This window comes from Gopherus flavomarginatus, chromosome 4 (genome assembly GCF_025201925.1).
Source record: "Gopherus flavomarginatus isolate rGopFla2 chromosome 4, rGopFla2.mat.asm, whole genome shotgun sequence".
Lineage (NCBI taxonomy): Eukaryota > Metazoa > Chordata > Testudines > Testudinidae > Gopherus > Gopherus flavomarginatus.
The window spans coordinates 2,078,191-2,095,149 of record NC_066620.1 but is presented as its reverse complement, the minus strand read 5'-3'; the positions used below and the strand labels follow the sequence as shown (position 1 = coordinate 2,095,149).

Here is a 16,959-nt window from a genome sequence, read left to right as displayed (position 1 = left end):
TACCGCTCTCCGGTGCCGCACAGAGAGATATCGTTTAGAGATGGAGACCCTCCCTAGGGTTTTTCAGCTCCCCCGTGGCCGTCTCGACTCACATCTGTGTCATCTCACGCGGACAGTGCTTCCTATGCACAGGACCATGACTCAGATGTGCCCAGCCGAGTCTTCCAGGAGACCCAGGCCCAAGAACAAGGACCTCATCAGTGGTCATTCTGGACACCTTGGGCATATCACAAGCCCAAGGTGCACCTCCAGTGCCATCACGCTCCGTACCATCGGAACACCGGGTACCGGAGGCGACTGTCAGCCGCCCCCCTCCTGCGGGTACGGAGGAAGCTCCCATTCAGGCAACAGACTCTCAGGTTCCACCTGAGCCTGATGTCGCCCAAGAACAGGAGCCCATGCAGGACCCTCTTGTCCCTGGCCTTTCCTCTTCCTCCTCTCCAGATGAAGCGGAGGTGGGGACATCCTCCTTGGGCCCTCCTCCAATTGATTTGAGGTCATATCAGGACCTCCTGAGACGCGTGGCCCTGAATATGAATTTTCAGGTGGAGGAGGTCCCAGAGATAGAGGACCCTGTGGTGGATATTTTGTCAGCTGACACCCCCAAAAGAGTGGCCTTGCCATTCATTCATACGATCCAGGCAAATGCCGATACCATCTGGCAGTCTCCAGCCTTTATTCCGCCCATGGCCAGGGGAGTTGACTGGAAATACATGGTGCCCTCTAAGAGGTACGAGTACCTGTACATGCACCCTCCTACCTGCTCCCTTGTCGTGCAATCAGTCAACAAAAGGGAGCACCATGGCCAACAAGCTCCTGCTCCAAAATCAAAAGAAGCTAGGTGCATGGACTTATTGGGCTGCAAAGTATACTCTGCTGGGGGCCTCCAACTCAGGGTGGCAAACCAGCAAGCCCTGCTTAGCCAGTACAACTATAACACCTGGGCAGCGGTTGGAAAACTCACGGAGTTAGTTCCCCAAGACTCCCGCCAAGAGATAGTGCCCTTTTGGAAGAAGGGAAGAAGGTGGCGAGAACTTCTCTCCAGGCCTCGCTGGACGCAGCCGACTCCGCAGCCAGGACTCTGGCTTCAGGAATCGCCATGAGGCAAATATCATGGCTTCAGGTGTCAGGCCTTCCACCTGAATTACAACACACCATACAGGACTTGCCCTTCGATGGCCAAAGCCTATTTTCTGACCCTAGACTGCAAAGCCTAAAGGACAATAGGGTGATCATGCGCTCGCTCGGGATGCACACACCGCAGATTCTGTGCAGATCCTTCCGCCCCCAGCCTCACCGCCCTTACCCCCTGCCTAGGCCACGACAGGACTTCGGCAGAAGGCGCGGCCGAGGCAATCGCAGATGGCAGTCTGGACCCCAAGGGGGTCAGAATCAGGGTCCCTCCAAATCACCCGCGGGACCCAAACCAAACTTTTGAAGGCATGCTCGAGGATGGCGTACCAGTTGTTTCCCAGGATCCTTTCCCTCCCTTTTACAACTGCCTCTCCCTTTTCCTCCCTGTGTGGACCCAACTAACTTCAGATCTTTGGGTCCTATGCACGGTAGAATTTGGATACCACCTCCAGTTTATTTCGCGCCCCACCCCCCTCAGGGACCCCTCTCACAAGCAATTCCTTTTGCAAGAGGTACGGACACTCCTTGCCATGGGAGCTATAGAGGAGGTACCAAAGGACTCGAGGGGCAAGGGGTTCTATTCCTGCTATTTCCTAATCCCAAAGGCGAAGGGAGGTCTCAGACCTATCCTAGGCCTGCGAGGACTCAACAAGTTCATGATAACGTTGAAGTTCCGCATGGTATCCCTGGGGACCATCATCCCATCCTTGGATCTTGGAGACTGGTATGCCACCCTCGATATGAAGGACGTTTATTTTCACATTGCGGTACTTCCCGGTTTGTGGTCAATCATCAACGTTTCCAATTTACGGTCCTTCCTTTTGGCCTCTCTACAGTCGCACGAGTATTCACAAAATGCATGGCCGTAATCGCCGCCTCCCTCCGTCATCGTCGGATACATGTCTTCCCGTATCTTGACGATTGGCTCATTCGAGGGGCCTCAGAGACCCAAGTCACCCATCATGTGGGCATCATCAAGGACCTATTCAAGCGACTAGGCCTGATGATCAACATAGAGAAATTCACACTGGTTCCCACACAAAGAATAGAGTTAATTGGGGCCATTCTGGGCTCCAATCTCGCCAGGGCCTGCTTACCAGAGCCTCAGTTTCAGGCAATGGAATCAATTATACAAGGCTTACAAAACTTCCCGACAACTTCGGCTCGCACTTGTCTCGGCCTCCTGGGTCACATGGCTGCCTGCACGTTCGTGACCAAACACTCCAGACTACGTCTCCGTCCCCTTCAAACTTGGCTCTCCTTGGTATACCACCTAGGCAGAGACAGTATAGATACGCTCCTCACGATCCCCCCGGGCATCCTAGGGTCCCTTGACTGGTGGTTGACGCCTTCCCTGATCTGTGCAGGGATGCCATTCCATCCGCCTCAGCCTTCAATGACCTTGACAACGGACACCTAATTGGAATAGGTAGGAGCAACACATCTCAAAGAACAATAGTTCTTCTTCGAGTGCTTGCTCCTATCCATTCCAGTTAGGTGTGCATGCACCGCGTGCACGTTTGTCGGAAGATTTTTACCCTAGCAACACTTGGTGGGGCGGCTGGGCACCCCCTAGAGTGGCACCGCCATGGCGCCGGATATATACCCCTGCCGACCCAACCCCCCCTCAGTTCCTTCTTACCGCCCGTGTCGGTCGTTGGAACAGTGGAGCGCGGCTTAGCTGATCTCCACCTCCCTAGCTACTCGTAGTTTTCTCGTTGTCATTGTGTATATAGTTCAAATTTCTATACTTGCAGTTAGTTTATTATTTTCTTTAACATAGTTAGTGTATATAGTTAAGAGGGGTTCCGAGATTAGACCCTTCCCCTCACCCGGTGCAGAGGCCTATGCCCGGTTCACCGGGTTTCAAGCCGTGCTCGGCCTGTCACAAGCCGATGCCTACAGGAGATCCTCACAACTCCTGCCTTAAGTGCCTCGGGGAATCCCACCTCGCAGATAATTGCCACATTTGCAAGGCCTTCAAGCCGCTGACCAAAAAGGAGTGGGACTTTCGTCTCAGACAGCTCCTGATGGAGGCAACTCTTACTCCTCCACCCTCGGCATCCAGCGCCGGACAGTCCGCACCGGGGAGAAGTGCATCTTCGGCACCGGAGCGCCCCGGTACCACTAAGGCCCTTCGGCACCAACCGTCGCCAGCCCAGATGTCTGCTTGGCACTGCTCCCTCTCCCCGCTGGTAAAAAAACATAAGACTCTTGCGGCTTCCGTGTCCATGCCGCAGTCAGAGCACCCGCCTAAGTCAGACCGCCTGGCACCGACAACTGCCGTGGCACTGACAACTTCAGCACCGTCGATTCCAGTCCCGCAAGAGCCGTCGAATCCGGTGTCTGACAGCTCTCCGGCACGCGCCGTGGTTGAGCTTACTATTCCCTCCACGCCGGAGACATTCTCTACAGCAAGGGAACTGATTGCACTGACGGAGTCTGCGCTTCCTCAACCCCCGGCACCACCGGTGCGGGTTATACAGTCCATAGGCAAGCCTGCCCTACTGAGACCATCCTCCGTCGGCACCGCTGAGAGGCACCGATCACGATTGCGGTCCCGCCGGCGTTCTCGGTCCCACCGCCAATCCCGATCCCGATGCCGCTCGCAGTCACGGTACTGTTCTCCATCTCAGTACCAGCCGCATTCGCGGTGCCATTCAGGACCCTGTTCGCCGGCCCGGGACTCTCAGTACCGATCAAGCTCCCGGCACCGCTCCCGGCACCACATCTCTCGCAGCCGCTCCCGGCTTCGAGGTCCTGGTCGACCTCACAGCACCATTCCGGTCGCAGGTCCAGGTCTTGTTCCCGGTACCAGTATAGCGCCCGGTACTGCTCTCTGCTGCAGCATACAGACAGACTACCCAGGGATGGAGGCCATTCTCAGGGGTTTTCAGCTCCTCCTTGGCCATCTCACCATGCATCTATGTCATCCCATGCGGACAGTGCTTCCTATGCACAGGACCATGACTTAAATGTCCCCAGCCGTGTCTTCCAAGAGACCCAGGCTCAAGACGAAGGACCTCATCAGTGGTCCTTCTGGACGCCTTGGGCATATCATCAAGCCCAAGGTGGACCTCCAGTGCCATCACGCTCCGTACCGTCGGAGCACCGGGTGCTGGAGGCTACTGTCAGCTGCCCCTCCCCCCTCCTGCGGCTACGGAGGACGCTCCTATTCAGGCACCAGAACCTCAGGTCCCACCAGAGCCGGACGTCACCCAAGTCCCCGAGACAATGGAGGACCCGATTGTCCCTGGCCATTCCTCTTCCTCCTCTCCAGATGAAGCGGTGGTGGGGACATCCTCCTCGGGCCCTCCTCCAATTGACCTAAGGTCACATCAAGACCTCCTGAGACGGGCGGCCCTGAATATGAACCTCCAGGTGGAGGATGTTCCGGAGATAGAGGACCCGGTGGTAGATATTTTGTTGGCTGACACTCCCACAAGGGTGGCCTTACCATTTATTCGGACGATCCAAGCGAAGGCTGATACTATCTGGCAGTCTCCAGCATCTATTCCGCCCACGGCTCGGGGAGTTGAGAGGAAGTACATGGTGCCCTCTAAGGGGTACGAGTACCTGTACGTACACCCTGCTCCCTCATCGTCCAATCGGTTAATGAAAGGGAGCGCCATGGCCAGCAAGCCCCTGCCCCAAAAGCGAAGGAGGCTAGGCGCATACATTTATTGAGGTGTAAAATCTACTCTGCGGTGGGCCTCCAACTCAGGGTGGCAAATCAACAAGCCCTGCTTAGCTGCTATAACTATAACACCTGGGCGGCGGTTGAGAAATTCACAGAGTTAGTCTCCCAAGACTCGTGTCAAGAGTTTGTGGCCCTTTTGGAGGAAGGAAAGAAGGTGGCGAGAACTTCTCTCCAGGCCTCCTTAAACGCAGCCGACTCCGCAGCCAGAACTCTGTCTTCAGGAATTGCCATGAGGCGAATATCATGGCTTCAGGTGTCAGGCCTTCCACCCGAATTGCAGCATACAATACAGGACTTGCCCTTCGAAGGTCAGGGCCTATTTTCGGAAAAGACTGACCCTAGGCTGCAAAGTCTGAAGGACAATAGGATGATCATGCGTTCGCTCAGGATGCACACACCGCAGACTCAGCGTAGACCCTTCCGGCCCCAGCCTCAGCGCCCTTACCCCCCGCCTAGACGGTGGCAGGACTTCGGCAGGAGGCATGGCCGTGGCAATCGTAGATGTCAGTCCGGACCCCAAGGGGGTCAGAATCAGGGCCCCGCCAAACCACTCGCGGGACCTAAACCAAACTTTTGAAGGCGCGCCCGAGGGCGACGTACCAATTATTCAACAGGACCCTTTCCCTCCCTTTTGCAACCGCCTCTCCTTTTTCCTCACTGCGTGAACCCAACTAACTTCAGATCGTTGGATCTTACGCACGGTAGAATTTGGATACCGCCTTCAGTTTATTTCGCCCCCCCCCCTCGTCCCTCTTCAGGGACCCCTCTCACGAGCAAATCCTCTTGCAGGAGGTACGGTCCCTCCTTGCCATGGGAGCTACAGAGGAGGTACCGGAGGACTTGAGGGGCAAGGGGTTCTACTCCTGCTATTTCCTAATCCCCAAGGCGAAGGGAGGTCTCAGACCAATTCTAGACCTGCAGGGACTCAACAAGTTCTTGATAAAGTTGAAGTTCTGCATGGTATCCCTGGGGACCATCATCCCATCCTTGGATCCTGGAGACTGGTATGCCGCCCTCGTTATGAAGGACGCGTATTTTCACATTGCCATTTATCCTCTGCACAGACGGCACCTCAGGTTTGTGGTCAACCCTCAACATTTCCAATTTATGGTCCTTCCATTTGGCCTCTCCACAGCCCCAAGAGTGTTCACAAAGTGTATGACCGTAGTCGCCGCCTCCCTCCGTCGTCGACGCATACACGTCTTCCCGTATCTCGACGATTGGCTCATTTGCGGGGCCTCCGAGACCCAAGTAGCGCGGCACGTGGGCATCGTCAAGGATCTATTCATCCAACTAGGCCTGATGATCAACCTGGAGAAATCTACTCTGGTTCCCACACAAAGAATAGAGTTCATTGGGGCCATTCTGGACTTCAATCTCGCCAGGGCCTGCTTACCACAGCCGCAGTTTCACGCAATGATATCCATTATACAAGACCTACAAAAGTTCCCATCCCACTTTGGCTCGAACTTGTCTCGGCCTCCTGGGTCACATGGCTGCCTGCACGTTCGTGACCAAGCACGCCAGGCTACGCCTACGTCCCCTTCAAAGTTGGCTCCTCGGTATACCACCCGGGGAGATACAATATAGACAGGATCCTCATGGTTCCCCCGAGACTCCTAGGCTCCCTCAACTGGTGGTTGACGCCCTCCCTGCTGTGTGCAGGAATGCCGTTCCATCCGCCCTGACGACGGACGCATCATCTCTCAGCTGGGGTGCTCACCTCGGACATCTTCGCACTCAAGGCCTTTGGTTCTCTTAGGAGCTGGCCTTGCACATCAATGTCCGAGAGTTGAGAGCAGTCCGCCTTGCGTGCCAGGCGTTTCAACAGCATCTGCAAGGCTGTTGTGTCTCAGTGTTCACAAACAACACAACGGCCATGTATTACATAAAAAAACGGGGGGACACGGTCCTCCCCCCTTTGTCAGGAAGCCATTCAACTCTGGGACTTTTGTATAGCCCACTCGATAGACCTGATAGCGTCCTTTCTCCCAGGGGTTCGGAACATTCTGGTGGATCGACTCAGCAGATCCTTCCGCTCTCACGAGTGGTCGATCCGTCCAGACATTATTCATTCTGTTTTCCGGAAGTGGGGATTTCCCGGCATAGACCTCTTCGCTTCCCTCGAGAACAGGAAATGCCAGATGTTCTGCTCCTTCCAAGGTCTCTTCCCTGGCTCGATCTCGGACGCTTTCCTGATACCGTGGATGAGCCAACTGCTTTATGCCTTTCCACCATTCCCGCTGGTTCACAAGGTCCTGCTAAAGCTCCACAGGGACGGAGCTCACTTGATCATGATCGCCCCAGCGTGGCCCAGGCAGCACTGGTACACCATGTTGCTTGACCTGTCGATAACCAGCCCAATTACCCTGCCTCTTCTCCCAGACCTCATAACTCAGGACCACGGCAGACTTCACCTCCCAGACCTGCAGTCCCTTCACCTCACGGCATGGCTCCTGCATGCTTGAGCCAGTCAGAGTTACGCTGCTCTGCCTCAGTACAACAAATACTCCTGAATAGCAGGAAACCTTCTACTCAGTCTTTGTATCTGGCCAAGTGGAAGCGTTTTTCCTGCTAGTGCGAAACGCAAAATGTTACTCCCACTGAGGTCTCGGTCCCTACCCTCCTGGACTACCTCTGGTCTCTCAAACAGCAGGGCCTAGTGGTATCATCATTGAGGGTGCACTTGGCAGCCATTTCTACCTTCCACCCAGGGGAGAGTGGCCGCTCCGTGTTTTCACACCCTATGGTTTCCAGGTTCCTCAAGGGCTTGGAGCGCCTAAACCCCCAAGTACGTCGCCCTGTCCCTACCTGGGACTTCAACCTGGTCTTAACCAGACTTATGTCTCCACCATTCGAGCCGTTAGTAACCTGCTCGCTGCTATACCTGTCCTGGAAGACAGTTTTCCTCGTAGCCCTTACATCGGCCAGACGAGTCTCCGAGCTTTGTGCGCTCATGGTGGACCCACCGTATTCTATCTTTCACAAGGACAAGGTGCAGTTGCGACCACACCCAGCATTCCTCCCTAAAGTGGTATCGGCCTTCCATATCAATCAGGACGTCTTCCTTCCAGTCTTCTTCCCGAAGCCAGACTCATCGCAACGAGAGGAACAATTGCACTCCCTACATGTCCGTAGGGCGCTCGCATTTTATATCGAACGGACGAAGCCCTTTCGTAAATCGCCCCAACTCTTCGTCGCAGTGGCAGACCGAATGAAGGGCCTACCTGTTTCCTCTCAGAGGATCTCCTCTTGGGTGACAGCATGCATCCGCACTTGTTATGACTTGGCTCATGTTCCCTCGAGCCATCTCACCGCACATTCTACCAGGGCTCAGGCTTCATCTGCTGCCTTCCTGGCTCATGTACCAATCCAGGAAATATGTCACGCAGCTACCTGGTCTTCAGTCCACACCTTTGTTTCGCATTATGCTCTGGTTCAACAGTCTAGAGATGATGCAGCCTTTGGCTCAGCAGTTTTGCATTCTGCCACATTTCACTCCGACCCCGCCGCCTAGGTAAGGCTTTGGAATCACCTAACTGGAATGGATATGAGCAATCACTCGAAGAAGAAAAGACAGTTACTCACCTTTGTAACTGTTGTTCTTCGAGACGTGTTGCTCATATCCATTCCAAACCCGCCCTCGTTCCCCACTGTTGGAGTAGCCGGCAAGAAGGAACTGAGGGGCGATTGGGTCGGCAGGGGTATATATCCGGCGCCATGGTGGCGCCACTCCAGGGGGCACCCAGCCAACCCACCGAGTGTTTCTAGGGTAAAAATCTTCCGACGAACGTGCATGCGGCGCACACACGCCTAACTGGAATGGATATGAGCAACACATTTTGAAGAACAACAGTTACAAGGGTGAGTAACCGTCTTTTACAAAGGCGAGTAACCATCTTTTCGTGCTTATCTCTAGATTGTAGACTTGTGTTCCTCTATTTATTCACATTTTACATACAGCCTACAAATTCTCTCTCCCTTCCATGAAGTCATTGTTGAAAACCCTTGGGACGAGGGCTTAATTCGCAGACTTCTATCAAGGCTACCTAAACCGCTGAGTACCTACTCCAATACTTTTGAATGGAAATCCAATCTTCCCACTATCAAACTGAAGACTGAACTTACACTGGGTAAGAACTGCCATTTTGACATATTGATTCCACTCTGGAAATTGCTTTAGATACTCTGGGCAGTAAAAAAAATAAATTCTTAGATTCTTTTACGTTTATTCAGAAAACCTTCCAAAAATGGCTCCCAGATTGTTTAAAGATTAAAGAACTTAGGGTTCAACAGTGGACTCATTTAAAAATTGCTGTATTTTGATATTATCTGCCTCTCTGTCTCTGACAGGGAACCAATAAAGTACTTAACATGGAATTCTGAGCCTTGTAAATGGAACAACAATAGTCCTGTTTAAGCATAGATGTTGTATGTTATAGTAATTACATCATGGCTGCATGACTTAAATGTTAGTGTTCCCATTAATGGGGTATACTTTAGACTCTGACTACTCACATACAGTTGTAGGCAAGCAGCAGACACCACCAGTTTGGTCAATATAATATACCCTCTCTACACACTTGCTCATAATTCGAAAGCTTATTATGTCTACTTTAAGATGACGTCTGATGTGGAGCTGTCAAATGGTGCTGTTACCAAAGAAGCAGAGATAAACAATGACACCAGTATGTTAAAATGTCCACTTTGAAATATTTGCATTTGTTTCTGTTAGTTTGCTGACTATGTATTATTTCAAAACTTAAAATTGGATTTCTTTGTGGCCTCAATGCATCACAATAATAATCTAAATGATAAAAACAAATCTGATTATAAAGTTGTACATGTATCATTGAAATGTAACTGGTGACGTTTCTAGTCAACTTCATTATCATCTTGCTCATTGTTATGATCTCTGTCAAGAATGCTTGGGTAACCACAGTGTTCATTGCCTTAGCACAGAAGTGGCAAACTTTTTGGCCCCAGGGCCACTTCAGGGTTGTGCAGTTCTGTTTGTTATACAGCATGAGGGTGCACTGAGAATGACAGTACAGGTGTTTATAACACGCCAAAGCAATAACATACAGTGCTGCTGTAATGCGCTTGGACAGTTCCTTCTGTCTAGAAAGCTTTGCTGAAGAGGAAGCTTTGTAAATAGAATTCATTAATTTATTGTATCTTTCATCTCCTTCCTAAACTGCCAAAGGTCCTAAATCATTCCATGTGGATTGCTTACTTGGAGAAGGGGCTTTTGCTCATGTCTATCAGGCTTCTGTCCTGGATACAAATAACCCTAAAAATAACCAGAAAGTAATATTAAAGGTAAGTGGCTTTGGTTCTGAATAGCTTGTCATATAACTTGTAGAGCTGGCTTCGCTGAGGTCCCTTAGTAATTCAACCAGTAGTGTGAGATGTGTAACTTAAGTGGATTTCTTAAAGTGCCTAACCTCTAAGGCAGTGGTTCTCAACCAGAGGTACACGTACCCCTCAGGGTATGCACAGGTCTTCTAGGGGTACATCAACTCATCTAGATATTTGCCTAGTTTTACAACAGGCTCCATAAAAAACACTAGTGAAGTCAGTACAAACTGAAATTTCATATAAATGACTTGTTTATATACACTGACATGTAAATACAATATCTATATTCCAATTGCTTAATTTTATAATTATACGATAAAAATGGAAAGTAGGCAATTGTTCAGTAATAGTTTGCTGTGACATTTTTGTATTTTTAAGCAAGTAGTTTTTAAGTGAGTTGAAACTTGGGGGCTACACAAGACAAATCTGACTCCTGAAAGGGGTACAGTAGTCTGCAAAGGTTGAGAACAACTGCTCTAAATGGACTTTGTCTGGCTTCAGTTTCCAGCCATTGGTTCTTGTTATGCCTTTCACCACGAAGTTAAAGAGCCCTCCCATACCTGGTATTTTTTCCCTCTGAATATACTTAGGTGCTAATCAAGTCAGCTCTCGATCTTTTTACATAATTCACTGTAAGGCATTCATTCCAGCCCTTGAATATATATGTATATAGATTTTTGTTTGGCTCTTCTCTGCACCCTCTATTTCAGAGAATGAGAAAACCAAGTTTTTAAATGTGATTTTTTTTTAACCTTAGTGGTTTCAGTACATAGATTCCTTGGTCCTAGTTCTTAATGCGAAGTGGCAATTGGGTTTCCAGTGTTGTACTAGCCTCCTCTATGGCTATTTGTTGTAAATTGTCACTTTAAGCAAGATGTGTACTGCATACAGTAGTTTAAATACCAATTTTTGTCTTATTTTAAATAAAAGACAATCTATATAGAAATAAGAGCTTCTAACCACATGGGCAATCATATTGCTGTGAGCTGAATGGTTGGAGCACTTTTTCAAGATCAGTCATACAGTTGAAGACCGAAAAGTTTGAGATCGCCTAGTCTGACGTACAGTATATCACAGGCCACCAAGGCCACTGGGCAGAGAACAGAAGGACTAAGGTGCACCAAGGCCCTGCCATCGCAGGGCATTAAATGAGAGATACCCATAATATTAAATCTCAGCAAGGTGGAAGTAGTGAATTAGCCTAAACAAACATTCTTCTTTGAGTAGCATTCCTATAGGTGCTACACTGTAGGTGTGTCTGCGTCCCTGCGCTGCTAATCAGAGAACTTCAGTAGCAGCGTCCCTTTGCCCCACGCATGTGCTGCAAGCCCTCATGCTCTGCCACAAGGCGATCCAGTGCTGTGCACATGAACCCTCCTCAGTTCCTTCCCAACCGCCTCTGGCTAGAGATGGAGCTTTAGCTATCCATTAGTGGATTGTGAACTTCTTTAGAATTGTTAGTTTTTAGCTATCTTTTGGTGCTTCCCTTTAACAAAAAAAAGAAAGGGATAAAGAAATTACTTATTAACACCCCCCACCCTCTCCAACCCTTTATTTTAGATTTTGTTCTTTTCTTCGGGCCCCTGTCTGGGGATGACAGAGTATATCCTAAGTACACTTAACAGCAAGGGTATTCAGTTTTTTTCCCATTCAACTACGAAGAGGTTTCTCAAAGGCATGACAAACCTCTTTCCCTAACCCAGACTTCCTACCCCACAATGGGATCTCAATCTTGTGTGAAAAGGACTGACTAGACTTCCATTTGATCCCATGGCCACTTGTTCTTTAATTCACCTTTTCATGGAGACTGCGTTCCTGATCTCCATCACCTTGGCAAGAAGGATAGGGGAGATAGCGGCTCTGATGGCGCATTCTCCCATTTCAGAGCATTCTTCCCTGATAAAGTCACACTCAAACCTCATCTGAAATTCACCCTCAAAGTGATTTCTGCATTTCATGTGATCCAACTTTTTCACCTTCCAGCCTTTTATTCCAAACCCCATCAGGATAATAGGGAAGCCATCCGCCATCTACTCGATGTAAGGAGGGCCTTGGCCTTCTATTTGGACAGGACAAAAGTTTTTAGAAAATCTCCAAGACTCTTCCTCTCCATTGTGGATAGGTCTAAAGCAGTGGTCCCCAACCTTTTCGTCTGGCGGGCGCCAGACGAAGGACCACTGTGGCAGTGGAGCACCTGCCAAAATGTCGCCAAATTTAGGTGGCATTTCAGCGGCGATGCCTCTCGATGACACCGCTTGCCCTCGACAAGCGACGTCATCGAGACGCATCCCCGCCAAATTTGGGAGCGACACCTCTTGATGACGTCACTTGTTGGTGACAAGTGTCGTCATCAAGAGGCGTCCCAGCCGAAATGCTGCTGAAATTCGGTGGCATTTCGACTGGTTCTCTCCTGGGGTCCAGGACGTGGGAACATTGAGATACCCCCGCGGGCGCCATGTTGGGGACCACTGATCTAAAGGCATGGCAATTTCAGCTCATAGACTCATCAAATGGGTCTCAAACTGTATCAAACTCTGTTGCCACATTTGCAATTTAGCACCCCCATCCACAAGCTACACACACTCTACAAGATTGGTCCCCTTGTCCATCACCTTTTCCAAGTGTATCTGTATCCAAAATCTGCAGAGTAGCTACCTGGGCATCCGCGCACACTTTTGCTGAACACTATGCCAAACTGGGGGACTGTGCTGCAAACACCAGATTCAGCACCATGGTTCTATCATCCATAATATATCTGACTTCAAAGCCCAAGCCTCCGGTGCGGGGTACTGCTCGGGAGTCACCTACAGTGAAGCATCCATTGGGACACTTATGAAGAAGAAGTTACTCACGTTGTGCAGTAACAATGGTTCTTTGAGATGTGTCCCTATGGGTGCTCCATGACCAACCCTTTTCTCCCGTACTTTGGAGTTCTTGTCAACTGTTAACTAGAGAAGTAACTGACGAAGGTTCGCCCACACAACCGTCCTCAGAGGGGAGGGATAGCTCAGGGGTTTGAGCATTGGCCTGCTAAACCCAGGTTTGTGAGTTCAATCCTTGAGGGGCCGCTTAGGGATCTGGGGCAAAAATTGGTCCTGCTAGTGAAGGCAGGGGGCTGGACTCGATGACCTTTCAAGGTCCCTTCCAATTCTAGGAGATTGGTATATCTCCAATTATTATTATTATTATTTATTATTATTATACAACGCTTGTTAGCCTTGTGACAGAGCACAGAGGCATAGGGGGGAAGCAGCGTATGTGCAGGCTGAACAGACGCAGCTACCAAAGTTCTCCAGTTAGCAGTGCAGGGATGCAGACACACTTACGATGGAGCACCCATAGGGACACACATCTGGAAGAACCATCATTACTGCACAAGGTGAGTACCTATTTCTTCTAATGGTTCTATAATTTATTATCTAGATAAGAAAAATGCCCAAGCACTCAGGTCACTGTAATTATATGGGAAGATTTTCCCATCTTCCTTCAATTTACTAGATAAATGGTGATATAATCCAATAGGTTTAATATGGAGTGTTTGGTTACAGGTGCAGAAGCCTGCAAACCCTTGGGAGTTCTATATAGCATCTCAGCTGGTGGAGAGGCTTAAACCAAGTGTGCGACATCTCTACATCCAGTTTTATTCTGCTCATTTCTTCCAAAATGGAAGTATATTAGTTGGTGAACTATACAACTATGGAACTTTACTGGTAGGTGCACTAAGACTTGTGGTCTGAAGAGATATATTTGTAACCTTTTAGGAATTAAAATACATTACAATGCATAGTAATCCATTGTTCCTCTTTGCTTTACAAAAACACGTGTTGTAGGTTTATTTTCCACTACGCTGTTTTGCAAATATGGAGCTACAATGTATATTATGTAAAGCTATCTTTCGGTGTGGTTGACATTCTGTCTCTCTTCTCATCCCCATATCTTTGTTTACAGAATACCATAAATATTTACAAAAAGCTTCCTGAAAAAGTGATGCCTCAAGCACTAGTAATCTATTTTGCTGTAAAAATTCTATACATGGTGGAAGAGCTCCACAACTGTGGGATCATTCATGGTGACATTAAACCTGATAACTTCATACTTGGAGAAAGGCAAGTATTTCCCTTTAGCACCAAAACTACTATCCTTTTGTATTGTGGTTTTAATAATTATGTGGCGATCATTTACTGCAGGCTTTTGGATAATGACACCTGTGACATAGACAGTCTCTCTCATGGTCTGACAGTCATTGACTTGGGTCAATGTATCGACCTGAAACTCTTTCCTGAAGGAACTGCGTTTACAGGAAAGTGTGAGACATCTGGATTTCAGTGTATTGAAATGCTGACACAGAAACCATGGAACTACCAGGTATTAGATTACATAGATGTAATAATCTGAGAATTTGGGCCCCAATCTACAAAGGTACTACAAATCCACTACATCCCAGTTTTAAGCTCCCTGCAATCCACAAAACCCCTGCCAAACCCTATTGGTGCCTGAACTCACTCAGCTCTAAGTTTCTGCCTCTAAGCATGCAGACTTCCACCGCATTGTAGGTGTCAGGATGCCTTGTGTCTAAACTCAGGCTTCGTGGATTGTAATGTTTATATTGGATTCTGGGTTTGTTTGAGGGTTTTTCCCCCCCTCTCTAGGTGCCGAAATGTTAGGTGCCATGATGCTCAATGTTGCAATGCCTAAATCTCTTTGTGGATCTGGGCCAAGGTGATTAAATTCTGGCCATTTGATATGAGCCCAGCACTTAAACTTGATAGGCAGGATTCTGCACAGATGTAGCAAAACAGGTTTGCATTTCTATCTGCTGTAACTTCTGCTGATAACTAAGATCACAACTGTTACATAAAGGCCTGATCCTGCAACTTCTGCTCAGATGACTTGTCCAGGTGAAATCATAAGGTAGCAAGAAAATATGTTCCACAAAATACTTGAGCAGCATGAGTTTTCAGAGCACCTTTTAAGTAATAATGCTAAATCATTAATCTGAACTTCTTCACAATAGACACATCTTTCTTTTTAGACTGATTACTTTGGAATTGCTGGAACAATATACTGCATGCTCTTTGGCACCTACATGAGGGTGAGAAATGAAGAAGGGATCTGGAAAACTGAGGGAGTCTTCAGAAGGTTGGTCTCACTGAATCTTAAGGGGAGCTACTCAAGGGAACCTTTTTATAAAATGCAGCTAAAACTACTCATTTTAGATGGCTAGAGAGGTTTATCTTCTGCACCCAGTTCTGGGGAAGCTGCTAACATAGAATTAGCATTTAAAGTGTCTTATTTATCCTCCTGATGATTTAAAACCCATGATTCCAGGCTGAAATGTGGCAAGTTCATACGCACACATGGTGCTTGAGGAGGCATTGTACTTGATGCAGGAAGCCTTTCTGGCACAAACTGCTTTTTCAGCAGTGGACGTGCCAGATTCCAAGAAGTTAAGGAAAATTTACAACAAATAGACTTAACCCATGACAGTACACTAGTCAGCAAGTTTGACTGGCTCCTTTGTAACTTGTTGCTTAGTTAAATTGCATTACCTGGTCTAAGGAGTAAGGTCCACAAATGCCCTGGGTTGGAAGTTCCTGGGGGGATGAAAACATTGGCCTGTTTAAGAAGGCAATACACTCTGTAGGGGAGAGCGGGGCTAGAAAGAAATTCAACTATATAGTCAAGTACCATAACAGGGCCGTTGTACTTGTTGCCACTGAATGACTAGAAAATACACTTGTTTCTTCCTCTTACAATGGGTTTCTCTAAGTGTAGGTAACTCACTGGTTTGCTGTAACTGGAGTAAGTGTACTGAGCAGGTCAACTGAAACTAAATATATTGAGAACTGTCTTCATATGCTGACACTGTAATGAAGTCCTTGTTTTTGTCTTCTAGGATTCCTAATGCAGAATTGTGGAATGAGTTCTTCTGCAGCCTCCTGAACATACCAGACTGCCATCACCTTCCATCTTTGGGAGCTTTACGCAAAAAGCTAAGAGACTTGTTCCAAAAGTCATATGCTAAGGAAATAAAGTTCCTCCGCAATCGGCTTGTGGTGTTGCTCATAGAAAACAAACGTTCACGAAAATAACCCTTGAACTTGAAGACTTCAGTTTCTCTGAATATGGGGAGAAGCTTTCTACATATACTTTTTAAATGTCATGTCTTTTCAAAATACACTTGGTTTGCTACTGATCTTTGAGTGAACTTTGTACTTGACAATTTGAATATTTGCCTCTGCTGTCACAGAGAGACTAATCTACACAAGCTATATGACATTTTAGGAAATTTTAACTTGAATGTTTAAAGTTGCTTTGGCGAACTTCAATGTGGGAGACCAGCTGGAGATCTCATGCAGCAGTAATAAAACCTCCTTTGCTTTCAAAAACGATGATTTTTTTTCTATCACAAGGTATTGTCCATAATAGTTACATCATGTTGGGTATATGATGCATAAAGATGAACTGATAAACTGATGGAAGGTAGTGGCTGCTTTGAGACCAGTCATCATGGCCAGTTAGGTTCATTATGGACAAATGGAGGAAAGGCCCAACCAATTCATAGATTCCATGGCCAGAAGTGACCATGGTGATCATCGACTGACCTCCATAACATAGGCCAGAGAACTACTTTGACCTGAAACAAAATGTTTCCTATTTGGAATCCCTTTTAGAGTGTCTGACAAGGCTGTAATGTCCATTCAAATAGCTTTAAATAGGCCTTTTTTTTTTTTAAAGAGAGCAAATCTGACCTGAAAAAATGT

The 16,959-nt window shown here is 48.1% G+C and overlaps 1 protein-coding gene across 2 annotated transcripts in view; it reads left to right on the top strand.

The window, feature by feature from the left end:
• BUB1 (BUB1 mitotic checkpoint serine/threonine kinase) overlaps positions 1-16,568 on the top strand; it is a 64,938-nt gene extending 48,370 nt beyond the window's left edge. For both annotated transcript variants that reach the window (XM_050951179.1, XM_050951180.1), the window contains 7 exons: positions 8,827-8,967; positions 10,041-10,156; positions 13,744-13,905; positions 14,144-14,301; positions 14,383-14,560; positions 15,228-15,334; positions 16,092-16,568. In XM_050951179.1, the coding sequence (XP_050807136.1) occupies positions 8,827-8,967; positions 10,041-10,156; positions 13,744-13,905; positions 14,144-14,301; positions 14,383-14,560; positions 15,228-15,334; positions 16,092-16,287 (1,058 nt within the window). In that variant the 3' untranslated portion in view covers positions 16,288-16,568. The remainder of the gene's footprint in view (positions 1-8,826; positions 8,968-10,040; positions 10,157-13,743; positions 13,906-14,143; positions 14,302-14,382; positions 14,561-15,227; positions 15,335-16,091) is intronic.
• Positions 16,569-16,959: the final 391 nt, after the last annotated feature.